The sequence below is a fragment of the Eumetopias jubatus genome, unplaced genomic scaffold, assembly GCF_037043125.1.
Source record: "Eumetopias jubatus isolate StellerSeaLion01/CBP00866 unplaced genomic scaffold, mEumJub1_p1.0 scaffold_13, whole genome shotgun sequence".
NCBI classification, from domain to species: Eukaryota; Metazoa; Chordata; class Mammalia; order Carnivora; family Otariidae; genus Eumetopias; species Eumetopias jubatus.
Genome location: NW_028274819.1, coordinates 50,752,766 through 50,765,980, shown reverse-complemented (window position 1 = coordinate 50,765,980; position 13,215 = coordinate 50,752,766). Strand labels below are relative to the sequence as shown.

The 13,215-nt window shown below is 38.0% G+C and overlaps 1 protein-coding gene and 1 pseudogene across 1 annotated transcript; both read right to left on the bottom strand.

Annotated features, from left to right (window-relative positions):
• Positions 1-1,752: 1,752 nt before the first annotated feature.
• LOC114219288 (olfactory receptor 2D3-like) lies at positions 1,753-2,727 on the bottom strand. Its single transcript, XM_028116783.1, has one exon. It carries the CDS (start codon positions 2,725-2,727, stop codon positions 1,753-1,755), a length of 975 nt encoding a protein of 324 aa, XP_027972584.1.
• Positions 2,728-10,007: 7,280 nt separating this feature from the next.
• Positions 10,008-10,928, bottom strand: LOC114219398 (olfactory receptor 2D3-like; annotated as a pseudogene).
• Between the last annotated feature and the right edge of the window lie 2,287 nt (positions 10,929-13,215).

The following is a 13,215-nucleotide window of genomic DNA, read 5'->3' as shown; positions in this document are numbered from 1 at the left end:
TTGTGTATGGTGTAAGAGAATGGTCAAGTTTCATTCTTCTGTATATAGTTGTCCAATTTTCCCAGCACCATTTATTGAAGAGACTGTCTTTTTTCCATTGTATATTTTTTCCTGCTTTGTCAAAGATTATTTGACCATAGAGTTGAAGTTCCCTATCTGGGCTGTCTGTTCTGTTCCATTATCAATGTGTCTGTTTTTGTGCCAGTGCCATGCTGTCTTGGTGATCACAGCTTTATAATATAGCTTGAAATCAGGCAACGTGATGCCCCCAGCTTTCTTTTTCTTTTTCAACATTTCCTTGGAAATTCAGGGTCTTTTCTGGTTGCATACAAATTTTAGGATCATTTGTTCCAGCACTTTGAAAAATGCCATTGGTATTTTGTTTTGTTTTGTTTTTAAATTTTATTATGTTATGTTAGTCACCATCTAATACATCATTAATTTTTGATGTGGTGATCCATGATCCATTGTTTTCGTATAACACCCAGTGCTCCATGCAGTACGTGCCCTCCTTAATACCCATCACCAGGCTAACCAATCCTCCCTCCCTCCTCCCCTCTAAAACCCTGTTTATTTCTCAGAGTCCATAGTCTCTCATGGTTCATCTCTCCCTCCAATTCCCAACCCCCTTCATTTTCCCTTCCTTCTCCTAATGTCCTCCATGCTATTCCTTATGTTCCACAAATAAGGGAAACCATATGATAATTGACTTTCTCTGCTTGACTTATTTCACTTAGCATAATCTCCTCCAGTCCCATCCATGTGGATGTAAAAGTTGGGTATTCATCCTTTCTGATGGCTGAGTAATATTCCATTGTATATATAGACCACATCTTCTTTATCCATTCATCTGTTGAAGGGCATCTTGGCTCTTTCCACAGTTTGGCTATTGCAGACATTGTTGCTATGAACATTGGGGTGCATATGTCTCTTCTTTTCACTACATCTGTGTCTTTGGCGTAAATACCCAGTACTGCAATTGCTGGGTCATAGGGTAGCTCTATTTTTAATTTTTTGAGGCACCTCCACACTGTTTTCCAAAGTGGCTGTACCAATTTGCATTCCCACCAACAGTGGAAGAGGGTTCCCCTTTCTCCACAACCTCTCCAACATTTGTTGTTTCTTTCCCTGTCCATTTTTGCCATTCTAACTGGTATAAGTTGGTATCTCAATGTGGTTTTGATTTGAATTTCCCTGATGGCTAATGATGATTTTGATTAGGATGGCATTGAAAGTATAGATTTCTCTGGGCAGCGTAGACATTTTAACAATATTTATTCTTCTGATTCATGAACATGGAATGTTTTTCCATCTTTTTGTGTCTTCTTCAATTTCATTCATAAGTGTTGTTCTGTAGTTTCTAGAGTATAGATCCTTCACCTCTTTGGTTAGGTTCATTTTACAATAGCACCAAAAACCATAAGATACCTTGGAATAAACCTTTTTTTAAAGTTTTAATTTAAATTGCAGTTATTTAACTTACAGTGTAAATATTAGTTTCAGGTGTAGTTTAGTGATTCAACGTATAAAACAAATGGTGCTTATCACAATTGCACTCCTTAATCCCCATCACCTATTTAACCCATTCCCCCACCCTCTTCCCCTTCTGTATTTCTTTCCTGTGTCTATCAAGGGTGTCTTACTTTGAATAGGCAATGTACTGAATTTATCTTAGAAGAGACATAGGAAAAAAGAAGTGGAGGAATATTGGAAGATGAAAATTGGAAAAGTTTCCAAGAAAATCACTTCTCTTTACATCCTTAAAATTGTCATCATAATTAAAGATCCCCACCTTCCAAAACATGATTTTGCAGTCACTCTCCTGAGACCCCCTTTGACATCCTTGTTTCTCAGAGTATAAATGATGGGGTTCAGCATGGGTGTCACTGCTGAGTAGAACACAGAGATCATTTTATCCCTTTCAGTCATTATCTTGGAGTTTGGCCTCATGTAGGCAAATATTGCTGAGCCATAGAAGAGGACAACAACAATGAGATGGGAGCCACAGGTAGAGAAAGCCTTGAGCCTCCCCTCCCCAGACTGCATCTGGATCACAGTGGAGATAATATTCCAGTAGGAGACAAGGATCAGGCAGACAGGAGCTAGGAGGATGACCACACCCATTGCAAAGATGGCCATTTCTGTGCTGTAGGTATTTGTCGAAGCCATCTTCAGGAGGGCAGGAGGTTCACAAAAAAAATGGTTAATGATATTGTTCCCTCTGTAGGGCAGACGCAGTGTGAATGTGGTGTCCACCAGAGACACAAATGCTCCACTGACCCAGGACACTATGGCCAGCTGGACACATAACCAACGTGTCATGATGGTGGAGTAGTGCAGGGGCTTACAGACAGCCACATACCGGTCATAGGACATCACCACCAGCAGTGCACACTCTGTACAACCAACCAGAAGTAAAACAAATATCTGTGTTGAGCATCCAGCAAAGGAAATGGTTTTCCTTTTTACCAGGAAGTGGACCAGCACCTGGGGCACTGTGGTGGTAGAAAAACAGAGATCAGCAAAGGACAAATTTCTAAGGAAAAAGTACATGGGTGTGTGGAGTCTAGAGTCTATGTGAATGAGCACAATGATAAGCAGATTTCCCAGTACTGTCAGCAGGTAGATGATCAGAAAAAGGAAAAAGAGCAGGACTTGTGTCTGTGGATCCTGTGAGAGGCCCAGGAAGACAAATTCAGTCACACAGGTTTGGTTTTCTTCTCCCATGAAAATTTATTACTGCTTCTATGTCAGCACCAAGAAAAGAAACACATATTGTTCAGTTATAAAAAAATATATCTGAGTAACTTAGGTATTAATCAACATCAAAACTGGGCTATTGATTAACATCTCTTAACAGATTCCATATGTCAGAAGACAGAATTCTCTTTTTGCTCAGTAGTTTTGACAGATGAGAGTCATTTCTGATTTTCTCTCCCCTTGAATCTTTTAGTAGCACCAGAGGGGCAGAAATCATCCTGAATATGCTACATGACCAAACTTTAGCAGGAATACATATAGTCCTGATAAGACTATAGTGCTGCTCACAGTGCATCCTTCCTTTTACGTAGGTTTGGAAGCAAACAAATTGATGTTGCTTTAAACTAGTTAGGTTTTTATGCTGCAAACTATCTGATAAAACTATCTGATAACATTTATGAAGGCTGATTTTTTCCCCATTATTTTTGCAAAATAATCCTGAAGAAGCAGTCTGAGCAAGGAATAGGAAATTAAAGAATGATATAATAGTCTGTGATCCTGGCCCTTAAATAAATTCTTCCCTTATTTGTTTTTAGTATGAAGAGGGTGCTGAGGAACCTCAGTAAAAAAAGGCTGCCTCATTGGTTTTTGCACTCAATAGCATCCTTTAAACATGCCTTAATCTGTCCTCCACACTTTATCTCTCTTTGCACAAAGTCCTTTGGCAATAATAATACTAATTTTCATGCGTTGATCCCTGGTGCCAGTCATTGTTTGTGTACACTTATTTTTAAGTCTTATATTCATTTGAGGTAGTTATTATCATCCCCAGTACATAGATGATGAAACAAAGATTCAGAAAAATTTTTAAGCTTTCTCACTCTTTCTGTATCCTGCAATTCTTTTTCTTTCTTACTCAAAAACTCATTGTAGAGAAGGTTAAACTTTCATTCAATTTTATCTGTCTATTCCCCACATCCACTCCTTGAAGACAAATCTATAGACCTCCATTTTACTGGTTTTAGAGCTAATCCACTGTGACAGAGCTATCTGTAGGCACAAAAACAGTCAGGTATATATGAATAGATATTTTTAAATAATTTTGGGCGGTCTTGGCCAACAGACACATGAAAAAATGCTCATTGGCAGCAGGGAAATACAAATCAAAACCACAATGAGATACCACCTCACACCAGTCAGAATGGCTAAAATTAACTCAGGAAACAACAGATGTTGGCAAGGATGAGAGAAAGAGGAACACTCTTACACTGCTGGTGGGAATGCAAGGTAGTACAGCCACTCTGGAAAACAGTATGGAGATTCCTCAAAAAGTTAAAAATAGAGCTATCCTATGATCCAGCAATTGCACTACTAGGTATTTACCCAAAGGATACAAACATAGTGATTCAAAGGGGCACCTGCATCCCAGTGTTTATAGCAGCAATGTCCATAATTGCCAAACTATGGAAAGAGCCCTTATGTTTATCAACAGATGAATGGATAAAGAAGATGTGATATATATATCATATATATATAATGGAATATTACTCAGCCATCAAAAAATGAAATCTTACCATTTGCAATGATGTGGTTGGAAATAGAGGATATTATACTAAGTGAAATAAGTCAGTCGGGGGAAAACAATTATCATATGATTTCACTCATGTGTGGAATTTAAGAAAGAAAACAGAGGATCATAGGGAATGGAGGGAAAAATAAAACAAGATGAAACCAGAGAGGGAGACAAACCATAAGAGACTCTTATCTATAGGAAACAAACTGAGGGTTGCTGTAGGGAAGGTGAAGGGGGGTATGGGATAACTGGATGATGGGCATTAAGAAGGGCACTTGATGGAATGAGCACTGGTTGTTATATGCAATTGATAAATCACTAAATTCTACCCTGGAAATATATATATTATATATTATATTATATATTATATATTATATATACAAATACATATATCAGTATATGTTAACTAAATTGAATTTAAATAAAAAATTAAACAAACTAAAAGTAAGTAAGTACATTAAAGCTGACTTTAGACAGTTATTGCGTGGTAAAGTTAGAGGGACCAGAATGGTCCTGTGAAGGAATTTGAAGTTTCTTTTTCTTTCTTTCTTTTTCTTTCTTTCTTTCTTTCTCTTTCTTTTTCTCTTTCTTTCTTTCTTTCTTTCTCTTTCTTTCTTTCTTTCTTTCTTTCTTTCTTTCTTTCTTTCTTTCTTTCCTTCTTTCTTTTTCTTTCTTCTTTTCTTTCTTTCTTTTCTTTCATTTCCCTGGACTGTTTTTTCTTCAAGACAGTAAAACATATGTAAACTTATCTTTATTATCTGTTTGTCAGTATCACCTGAGACATAGTGGAGGTTTAAAAGTGAGTTGGGAGGGACGCCTGGCTGGCTCAGTTGGTAGAGCATGTGATTCTTGATCTTGGGGTTGTGAATTCAAGCCTCACACTAGGTGTAGAGATTACTTAAAAATAAAATCCTAAAAAAAAAGTAAGTTGAATGGGCGAACAAATAGAGTCATGCTGACATTCCACACCAACACATTAGCACACCAACACATTAGCACACCAACATATTCCCTCTCTCAAGAGATATGTAAGTTAGAAGAAGGAACTATGTTGACTGTTGAGATGTTGAACTATGACCTGGGATTGGTACAATCTCGGTTTAGAAGATCCCAAGATTGATCACCAGGTTAAAGAGAGTGAATGAAATGTTACCCACATCCAAACAAAGAAGGGTGAGTTCAGTGTGACAGGGGACAAGATACCTGGATTTGTGTATACCTGCACATACAAATTAGCATACTCACACAGTCTTGTGTGCCATCCAGGGATGTCTGACCACAAGAAGATTCTGCCTATGTGCCCTAGGGCAGGTGGTCAAGGTTCCATCCTGGTCCTTCCTACTCCCACTGTCCAAACCCAGTGGCTAATTGGAACAAGGAGGGAATCCCTGAGAAGAGAACATTGAGACAACAAGGGGCAGAGGGTAATCTGGCAGGTTAGCTTTTGGTGCGAAAGGAGAGACAGTGGGTATTCACAGCCCTTGCAGTCACTCAGGTATCTCTGGTCAGTAGCTTAATCCTCTCCAGAGGAGTTGTAAAACAGGATTCATGAGGCTATCACTCAAGAGAATCAGTAAAAAAGAAGGGCATGCATTCTCTGTAGAAGCCAGATAAAAAAGAGAGAGGCGAGTGAAAGGCAGAGGCCACCCCAATGAACAGAATCAAAATTTCAGACTCTCAAAAAGGATTAATGACCCCTATCACCTTACCCGCTCTCACCTGGAGGACTGGCATGAGACAAACACAGGACAGCGGGGTCAGTGATGAAGAGAAAGTTAATGAATGAAGGAAGTTATGGTTTCTGCAGTCTGCTAATCCATAGCCTAATAGGCAACTTCCATTGCTATTTACCAACATATTTTGAAGGTTGGGACATCGTCTGGACTATGAGTCCTATTATACCCCAAGCTAAGGAGCACCATTTTATTAAAATCCCCAATTCACGGGGTGCCTGGGTGGCTCAGTCATTCAGCGCCTGCCTTCAGCTCAGGTCATGATTCCAGGGTCCTGGGATCAAGTCCCTCATCGGGGTCCTTGCTCAGCAGGGAGCCTGCTTCTCCCTCTCCCACTCCCCCTCCTTGTTTCCTCTCTCACTGTGTCTCTCTCTGTCAAATAAATAAATAAAATCTTTTTTAAAAAATCCCCAATTCACCAAGGAAACTGCCTTAAGAATTTTCCTGGGAGTAAATCTTTAAGCCTGCGGTCCTAAAAACTATTGTAAACAGGGCATTCCCTGGAGCAATTGTGCTATTCACTTTTTTAAAAACCTTTCTACAATAAGGGATACCCTGGGGCATTTTTCATTGTAATCACAAATTGAAATATCTGAATCTTATCTGATAATCAGGTACAACCCTACTGTTTCTCAAATCAATCTAAGGACCACTTGTGTCTCCAAATTGTCAGAATTTTTTAAAATGGAGGTTTCAATAATGATAGTAATATAAAAGACAGCTGACAAAAGTATATTTTGCATCATCTGTATGATGACTACCAAACTAAGTACTACCAAGGACTTCAGAACTCATGTGTGCAATTGTACTAAAAACGCTTTAATTAAAATCTTCTGCTAATGGAAGGGGAGGGGGACAAAACCCTAAACTACAGGTGGGCGATGCAGCTTAAGATGTCAGGACTGTTTAAATGAAGGCTTTATTATAGGTAGCTATTCAACTATAAAAGGGTGGAGTGAGAACAAAGTCAGCACATAACAAAGGGCCATGTAAACAAGTCCAGAAGAGAATTCTTGATTTCTTCACCAGACTCTTCCCTTTTTGAGTCTCCCCCAGCATCCACAGCATTGCTCAGGCCAAAGACTTAGGGATATTTCATTACTCTCTTTTTTCATCTTGTATATCCTATCTATCCACGTGTCTTACCATCTCCTCTGGCTCCCCCATTGCTACAACCCTAGTTAAGACCAGCATCTCTCTCCTGGGCAACTGCAATAAAACTCAGTCTTGTCAGCCAGAGACTGATATTTTTATTTTAAAAATATATATCAGTATCTGTGTTTTCTTACCCTGTTGACTCCACCAGTTCCCTAATGAGATCAGTTATATAGTTTTTACATAACTCAAAGTGATCCATGGCCACTTTTTCAATAATCATTCCAATTATGTGATATAAATTCCCTTTTACTTAATAACAAGTAAAGAGGGAGTTGGAAAGTGAGCTTCTGAACGGCCATGAAGCCGCAGCATATCTAAAAGTAGATGTCATTCAATTCCACTTCTGGGTAGTTAAATGAAGAAAATGAAAAGACTAGTTTGAAAAGATATATGCACCCCTATGTTCATTGCCGCATTATTTAGCCAAGATATGGAAACAACCTAAGTGTCCATCAATAGATGAATTGATAAAGAAGATGTAGTTTATGTATACAATGGAATATTACTCCACCATAAAAATGAATGGAATCTTGCCATTTGCAATGACATGGATGGACCTAGAGTATATTATGCTAAGTAAAATATGTTAGGCAGAAAAAGACAAGTACCATATGATTTTGCTTATATGTGGAATTTAAGAAACAAAACAAATAAAGTAAGACAGAAACAGACTCATAAATACAGAGAACAAACTGGTAATTGCCAGATGGAAGGGGGTAAGGGGATGGGTGAAATAGGTGAAGGAGATTAAGAGGTACAAACATTCAGTTATAAAATAAGTAAGTCACGAGATGTAAAGTACAGCATAGGGAATTGGCCAACAATATAATAATAACTTTGTCAGGTGGCAGATGATATCTACATCTATTGTGGTGAGCATTATGTGATGTATATAAATATGAAATCATTATGTTGTACACCTGAGACTAATATAATATTGTATGTCACCTATACTTCAATTTAAAAAAAGCAAATGCTATTATTTATAACATAACTTCTCAAAGAATCTGTAGTACAAGACCAGTTTTTGTTACCTTGTATAAGATCATGCTGGAACACATAATCTGGTAAGAACAACTCACACCTGTCTAGTGACTCTATTATTGCATACATTTATTCTCCCATGCAGAATCATTCTGCACACAATGCATTCAATTCAGCAAGGACATCGTGACACAGAATGACCAGCCCTAGACACCCAGGACAGGCTATGGACATTGAAGCTGGAGCAGCCGGACCTCAATGTGGCAAGCTTGATTTTCATCAAGTTCTCATTTTCTCTGGCTCCTGCCATACTTCATCCACAGTTACTTTGTTTACAGATGGTCACGAAGTGAGAGCACAACTCCAAGTTGAAACTGCTCCTGGTAAAAGATAAAATTTCCCATATTCTTCTTGCTGTGTGAAAGCAGGGTTTGGCTATGGTTAGCAGCACTCTTTTCTATATGACAAGAATCCCTACAAACAGCTCCATGGCAGATGGGGTGGGACAATCAGGGGATATTTGTAAGTCTGGAAAATGAAGTACAAATGGTATATGTTTGTGTCATAGGACTTCTGCCAGGAGAAAGAGACAATCCTGGGGGGAGAAATGGCCAGAACTTTGATGACCCCTAGCTATGTTTTTCATGGCTCACAGGCTGTGCAACCAAGGATGGAAATTGGTAGTGTTTCTACATGCCAATGAAGAGTTGGGTCAATTCCACTTAATACCTGCAGTTAGAGCTTTAGCTCTAATCCACAACAGTGGATTTTCTTCCAAGCGAGGGGCAGTGCACATGTTGAACATCAGTGAGTAGCCACAAGCATTACCAGTGGTGCTTTTGCCAAAACTGAGGTTATAGCAGTTACTAAAAAGGCTAAAGGGGCCATTTAATCCCACAGAACAAGCTACATCTTCTGGGATTGCTTCTCGTATGTCAGCCATCCTTTTCCACTTTCCAAAAAGGAGAACTTAGTGGGTACTGTCACAATCAAACCTGCAGAAGAGGGAAGAGCATGTCTGAGGGGGGAACAGCTGTGGTATATTGGTGTCACAGACGTTTCTGATAAGAGAGTTCTGATGTAGGCACGTTGCTTCTTAATTCTAGTTCCTTCAACCCAGCAATTGTCCTTGGATGGAAGGAGTATGTGATATATGAAAGATGTATGCTGGAATATGAGATCCCACACATTACTGTCTAAGCCAGTAGCTCCTCCATGTGTAGTTGAATTGACTATAGCAGTATTTTGGGACTCTACAGCAAAACAAAACAACCCCCCCAAAACAAAACAAAACAATAAACAGGGTTCCATATCAGAGTTTTAGGGTAAAAAAAATTGATATTTTTCTCACAGGAAATTGTAGAGTCTAGCATATTGACATCAGGTAGGATTCTAGTATCTGTGGATAGCTGTAGATAATGTTAGCATGGGATGAGGCCGACAAGCAGCTATGGAGTTTAGAACCAAAAGGCTCAACAACACTATCTCTGGGTGAAAATGCATTAGTGAATCAATAATACAGTATAATGAAGTATAAATGAAGATCCTGTTTGATATATAAAAATATTCATATGATATGTAAATATAATTTATATTATATATGTGTAATATAATAGCAAAAAAGCTGTTATGAGACAAGCAAGCTATAACCACAGAGAAGAAGCCTGAGCAAGATGCAGCTGACAAACCTGAAAACATCCTAGATGTATAAGGGTACATGTATGACCCTTGTACAGCCTAGAGATGTATCAGCCTAGAGATAGTTCAGAGAGAAAGCTGTTAAAAATGTTGAACCAGTTTGAAATGTCTTCATTCGCACAGTTGTATATCAATATAAAGATCATTGCCTCTGAGAGGGTCTATCTTCCAAATACTTTCCTAAATGCCTCCTTCATATCTTTGTTTCTCAGGCTATAAATGAATGGGTTCATCATGGATGTTATGACTGAGTATAACACAGATCACCTTATCCCCTTCACTTATTTTCTTGGAATTTGGATGCACGTAGGTAAATATTTTTGAGCCATAGAAGAAGACAACAATGATGAGATGAGAACCACAAGTAGAAAAGACCTTGAGCCTCCCCTCACCTGACTGTATCTGAATCACAGTGGAGATAATATTCCAGTAGGAGAAAAAGATGAGGGAGAGAAGACCAAGGAGAATTACCACACCCATTGCAAAGATGGCCATCTCAGCTTTGTAGGTTTCTTCTGAAGCCAACTTCAAGAGGGCAAGAGGTTCACAAAAATAATGATTAATTATGTTCTGTCCGTGGTATGACAGACATAAAGTAAATGTTGTGTCTACTAGAGACACAAATGCTCCAGTGGCCCAGGACCCTATGGTCAGCTGTACACACAACCTCTGGGTCATGAGGGTGGAGTAGTGAAGGGGCTTGCAGACAGCCACATACCAGTCATAGGACATCACTGCTAAGAGGGAACTTTCTGTACACCCAACTACTAGGAAAAAAATCATCTGAATTGAACACCCAGCAAAGGAAATGGTTTTTCTCATTACCAGCAAATGGAATAACATCTGGGGGATGATCATTGTAGAGAAACAGAGATCAGTAAATGACAAGTTTTTAAGGAAGAAGTACATTGGTGTATGAAGTCGAGAGTCAATATGAATTATCACTATGATGAGAAGATTTCCAGAGTTAGCAGGTAGATGATGAGAAACACCACAAACAGTAGGATCTGGATCTGCCAATCTGAAGAAAGGCCCAGCAAGATGAATTCAGTCAGATAGGTTTGGTTTTCTGTGCCCATTGTGTTTATTTCTATCTACATATTAGCATAAATAGAGCAATCAGAAGTTGACTATGATGGAAAAACAAATTCTGGAAGCAAAGATCTCATTGGAAGAACAAATGTATTTGATTGAAAAAAATTCTTGGAAGCATTTGAGAAACTTGATTTTCTAAAGTTTCCATTCCTAATTCTTACTGAAGCTATTTGAAAAAGGATGCTGGCATATTATATGGATTTGAAAAAATATGAAGAGTTCTGCCTTTAGTAGAAAGCCCAGGTTTTTCTTTTTCTTAGTTTACTTTTTAGTCAGCAGATTCTGTCTTTCATTTCATCAAGGAGCAGAACCAATAATTATCTTTTCTTTTGTGTTTCCAAGGGATCATTTATCATCCTTCCTAGTAGGAAGGGAATTTTAAGAAACCATTTAGATCACGTTATAATCCACAGTCCTTGTCCTTTTCTAAATTCTTTACTGTATCAGAGAATCAAGGCTTGATGGCAGTGTTAAAGATTAAGGCATGATGGGACTTCATCATTACTGAACCAAGACATTGGAGACAAGACCAGACTTAGGTAGCACCACACGATATGGAAGCAGGGACAGCTCTTTGTGGAGACCAAATGGCACCACAATACCTATCTTTTCTGGTGTGACTAGTGTTTGAGCTCATTCATGCTGCAGTTTGTTTCAGAGTATCCAATGAGTTGGATAGGTGCATCAGTAGAAAATCAGGCACTGATCCAATGCTTTGCAGTCAGGCAGAAATACTATTCAGTCTATATATTACTGTACATCAGGAAAAAGCAAGGAATAACATGGCTGGGTATAAGAAGGAAATTAGAAAGAGGGAAGGTAGCTGGGGGCATGAGCAAATGGTTGGCACTTGGGCTGGAGTATGCTATTCCTGAGAAGGGTTGAAGTACTAGTCTTAGAATTGACCTATAGAACGATGTCAGAACAGATAGCCCACCTGGCAGGGCTATCTTGAGATAGAAATCAAAGCCTGCAAACATAGAAAGGTTTGTTTTCACACATTAGACTCTACATCTAGCTGGCAGTATAGGAAAAATGTGGTCAGATCAGTTGTGGCTGGACCACTGACTCATGAGCTGCCAAGTATGACTTGATTTCAGGACCACAAGTTGACAGTGAGGTTTCTACTCATGAATTTTCACCCAGATGGAAATGAAATGGGCCCAGCCTGAACCTATAGTAGAGTCCATTGGTCTTTAAGAAACCAGGAAGGCAGAGTCAGGGAATTATTTGAGGAATTGGCAAAATTAAATGAGAAATATCTTTTCTTTGGATATGGTGTAAAGAGAATACACAAAAGGATCACTGATAAAGTCTATAACCTCAGTAGCCAAAATAATCCATACTATCATTTTCCAAAAATTTTTGATAAGTGCATTTTTTCACTGCTTCATCATGGTAAATATACTTGCAATGAACTATGCATATTTCATGTGTACAATCTGGTGAGTTTTGATATATGTATATAATAATATACCTTGATATATTATAATAATAATGAAAGTTTTTATTTATTTATTTGTTTGTTTGTTTATTGTTCAACAGTATTTATACATTTTATCAGTCAAATATTTCCATATTTCATATATTGTGTTTTTATTTACTCTAAATTTCATTATTTCTATTATAGATACTCTATATCTAAAATGTTCCCTTCTTCACTTTTGACAATATTTTTGATCCTTGGATTTTCAATCAAGGTGTTACTTGTTCTGGTTTGTGGTATCTCATGATGATTTCATACATGCTTACAACTCTCCAGAGGAATGAGATTAATTTATCCTTTCAAATTCTCTGTACTACATCCTTGTTGCTTTTTCTTTATTCAAATCAGTTTGGCATGAATATGTTTTCAATCTGTCAGAATGTGGTAAGAAAATTTTATATTCTTATATTTTCCACTTAATGGGATTCAAATGTTGTTAATCTCTGATTGCTTAACTCTTTAATCATTATTAGACTTTTCTATAGAATTTATAGGATCTGAAAACTTGTCTATTGAATGGGATGGGTGAGGGAAAAAAAATCAAGATTTGAAATTTAGCTTAGAAGACTCTGTAGATGTTAGTGACATTTGGCCTGATAAAGGATATGTGGGACAATTAGTATGATTAGCTATTATTACTGTTCTCATATTATAGAAAAAGACGTTGAAAGTCATAGTGACTAGCCTAACGTCAATCACAATTGAAATAAGCTAAGACTTTTATTTTTAACATTAAGACTAGTCTTAAGGCTATCTCTCTTACTTCATGCTGTACCACTTCCTAATAC

Excerpts from the sequence above, each read along its gene's own strand:
- LOC114219288 (XM_028116783.1), bottom strand. The coding sequence starts at position 2,727 with ATGGGAGAAGAAAACCAAACCTGTGTGACTGAATTTGTCTTCCTGGGC.